The 3,445-nt window shown below is 44.0% G+C and overlaps 1 protein-coding gene across 1 annotated transcript in view; it reads left to right on the forward strand.

The window, feature by feature from the left end:
• Positions 1–2: 2 nt before the first annotated feature.
• Positions 3–3,445, forward strand: part of Hs6st3 (heparan sulfate 6-O-sulfotransferase 3) — a gene marked incomplete at its 5' end in the record, with an annotated part of 656,598 nt that continues 653,155 nt past the window's right edge. Inside the window, one exon of the mRNA XM_010631043.2 lies at positions 3–475. Coding sequence (XP_010629345.1) covers positions 3–475 — 473 coding nt within the window. The remainder of the gene's footprint in view (positions 476–3,445) is intronic.

Genomic DNA, 3,445 nt, shown 5'->3' on the forward strand with positions numbered 1-3,445 from the left:
CGCCCGAGGGGTCTCAGGGAGCCGCGGGCCCGGAGGACGAGGATGAGGAGCCGGGGGACCCAGAGGAAGAGGAGGAGGAGGAGGAGGAAGAGGAGCCGGACTCCGAGGCCCCCGAAAACGGCTCCCTTCCCCGGTTCGTGCCGCGCTTCAACTTCACCCTGAAGGACCTGACCCGGTTCGTGGATTTCAATATCAAAGGACGCGACGTGATCGTGTTCCTGCATATCCAAAAGACCGGGGGCACCACGTTCGGCCGACACCTGGTGAAGAACATCCGGCTGGAGCAGCCCTGTAGCTGCAAGGCCGGCCAGAAGAAGTGCACCTGTCACCGGCCCGGCAAGAAGGAGACCTGGCTCTTCTCCCGCTTCTCCACCGGCTGGAGCTGCGGGCTGCACGCCGACTGGACAGAGCTCACCAACTGCGTGCCCGCCATCATGGAGAAGAAGGACTGTCCCCGCAACCACAGCCACACCAGGTACCGTCCCCGTCCCGTGTGCTTCCGGCCACCTCCCCGCCCCTCTCCCTGTTGTCGACCCCGCTCGGCTGAGCCGTCCCCGCGCTGGCCAACTCTGCCAGTGCCGAGGGATGGGAAACCTCTGAACAGAGCTGAGTTGTTGAACTCGCTCTTCTCTAGACCCCACTGTTTCCTGCCACCTCCTTCACCTTCAGAGGTGTCTGGAGCCATCCTGTGGTGTGTAACCTATCTGGTGCCTAGCATGGTGTGGCCTCCACGGTGGATGCCAGAAACTCCTTTGGGATGGCCAGGGGTGTCGAGGGTCTGGGTGACCCAGGCATATCGAATCTTGGCTTCTTAAGTTCTGTGATGCAAAGAACCTAAAGCTGGTGAAAAGAAGGGGGATCTGGGACTAGAGAGGCAGGGCAGGAGTTTTCCAGACACGGTGAAGCTGCGGACAGGGCTAATCCCTTCACAAGTGGCTCCTGGGTAGTTGCTGGTCAAGTCAGAGAACAATCCTCTAATGCCGCTTTAAAGATACACGTGAAAATTCCTCCTCTGCCCGAGTATTCCCAATTCTGGAGATGGTCTTTGTTGCCCAGAACAGCCGACATTTGGATTCATGCTGTTCTCAGCAAGATTTCAGTTCTCCCCCTTGCCTAGGCCTTACCATCATCTTATTTCAAAAGTATTTGTTAAATGCCTACTGTGTGCCTGGCAACGTGGTAAGTGGGTAGGAAGATTAAATGAGTAAGATCTCTGTTTTTAGGATGGAATGCTCCCCCCCTTAAATCTAGTAATGGAGTTGAAGATTAGGAAAGTTTGAAATCGTGATAGCCAATGAAACCACTGCCATTATTAGCATCCTTTCAGAGATGCATGGTTTTAAGAATTTGGTCGAATGCTTTTTATGCCCATTGCAGTCCGAAGATTACTCTGATTTGCTTGTTAAAAGGGTTATGGTAGTAAAAGCTTGGGGCACTAGTGAAGTTTTTATCTCAAAGGTTTCAAACAATTATTTGATATAAGGGAATAGGAATTTAAGCAGCTCAGTATGTGATATCAGCTAGATTTGCATTTGACATTGTGGAAAAGCTTCATTTATTGGATGCTCCCCTGATTTCGGTGTCACTAAAGCCTTGAATTCTACTTCATTTCTCCAGGAGTGAGCAAAATTTCATCATGGATTTTTAAAAACCTGGGCAGTTTTTCAGACACTTTCTCTCCTCCTTGCTTCTTTCAGTGTTTTAAGGATATTGGTTAAAGTAAGAAACAGCTGGACTTGGAATGAAGGCATTGGGTTTTCCCCTTACTATATTTTAAGGGCCTTTTGCTTTAGATTATTGTAATAGTGTCACAATATTCTCTTGTATTTTAGACCCTGCCACTCCACTTTAGGCCAGTTTTTCAAGCCCGTATTACTTGTAAACTTCCTAACATATGGCCCTATTATTTCAGTGAGATTGTCTCCATACATTTCAACCCATGTTGTACTCTTTTTGTTTAGATGTTACATATTCCTGATTGACCTCAAGGGTTTTCTAGCCTGCTTCCTGCTCCCATTTCACTAAAACTGGAGACATTTATTATCACATGTAAACATCTCATGACTTTTCAGTGAGGATTATTATTCATTTGTTTTTACCAGTGGCCTAGTGAGTGAATGAAGACTTTAGAGGAGTTAGAAGAATGTAAAATCTAAAAATAATTGGATTTCTGCTGAGTGGTGAAATGGTGCTACATATATCATAAGCAGTAAAATTTCACTTCTAGGGCCAGGAATTTAGCTCAGTGGTTCTGCCACCTGCCTCGCAAGCACAAGGACCTGAGATCAATCCCTGGTACAAAAAAAAAAAAAAAAAAAAAAAAAAAGAAAAAAAAGATTTCACTTCTGTAGGAAGTACTAATATCTCTCTGTTTTGTGATGTAGAAAAATTCCACCTTCTATTACACAGTCAGATTACTTAAACAAATTTGGTGACTACCGTAAACATTCATTTCCTCTCTAAATCACAAGTTTATCAGGTAATCAATCCCCCTACAATGATTTTCTTAAAATTTTTTTTCTGGAAGTATTTTTGGTACCACATCTTAGAATCCTCTTCCTCTTTCCTTTTCACCATCTCTTCCTTTTCAAAAAATTTCAGTCACTTCCCTTCTCTAGATACTGTAGGAAGGATTAGTTGTGGAATTTGTGAAGTACCCTCCATCAGAAGTTCCAGAGAAAAAGTTGAAGAGATGTGAACAGGAGCATCTTCCTAGCAGAGAAGATTGAATTAGTTGTCCATCACTGTAATGTCTGTGTACAGCACTCCACAGTCAGCCAGATTAGCCTGGATAATGTTGGGTGCATTTCCACGATGCAAAATGGCAGATAATCTATTGCTACATAATGGGAACAAGGTTCTACTTCAAAGATAACTGACTCTAAGCAAAACTGAGAAGTAGGTTCTGTTGATTATATTTCCCTAGTCTCTGATTTTGGTACCCTTCAGCATTTCCTTCTCATTTCTTGGAAACATCTGGGCCCTATGGATCCCATAATGGGTCAGAGTGAGGACCCTGGAGTCAGTTGGATATGGTACTTATATTTACTAGCTACGTAACCAGAAGTAACAGAGGTGTTATGAGAACTAAATGAGCTAATGTATATACATGCTTAGGATAGCATATATGTATAATATAACATGCTGGTGTACAATACTTAATACTTACAATGTGAGTATATAGCAGTGTTATGATACTAGTTGTTAATTATATTTCCTTAATCAAAGTCTTCCTTCACCAAAGGACCTGAGGTTGGTCGCTTAGAGCAGTTCAGTGAAAATGGGACATGTTGACTCACTGAAGTACCATTTTTTGATTATTTGTACTGAGAATTGTAATTTTTAGATTTACAATTGAAACTGAAAATTAGAGATGTTTGGATATCAGTCATCATAGGTGGCAGGATGAGGAACAAGGGAAGGGGGCCCCACAATTTTATATATA

Source organism: Fukomys damarensis, unplaced genomic scaffold (assembly GCF_012274545.1).
Source record: "Fukomys damarensis isolate Sample0158 unplaced genomic scaffold, DMR_v1.0_HiC HiC_scaffold_6, whole genome shotgun sequence".
In the NCBI taxonomy this organism is placed as follows: Eukaryota; Metazoa; Chordata; class Mammalia; order Rodentia; family Bathyergidae; genus Fukomys; species Fukomys damarensis.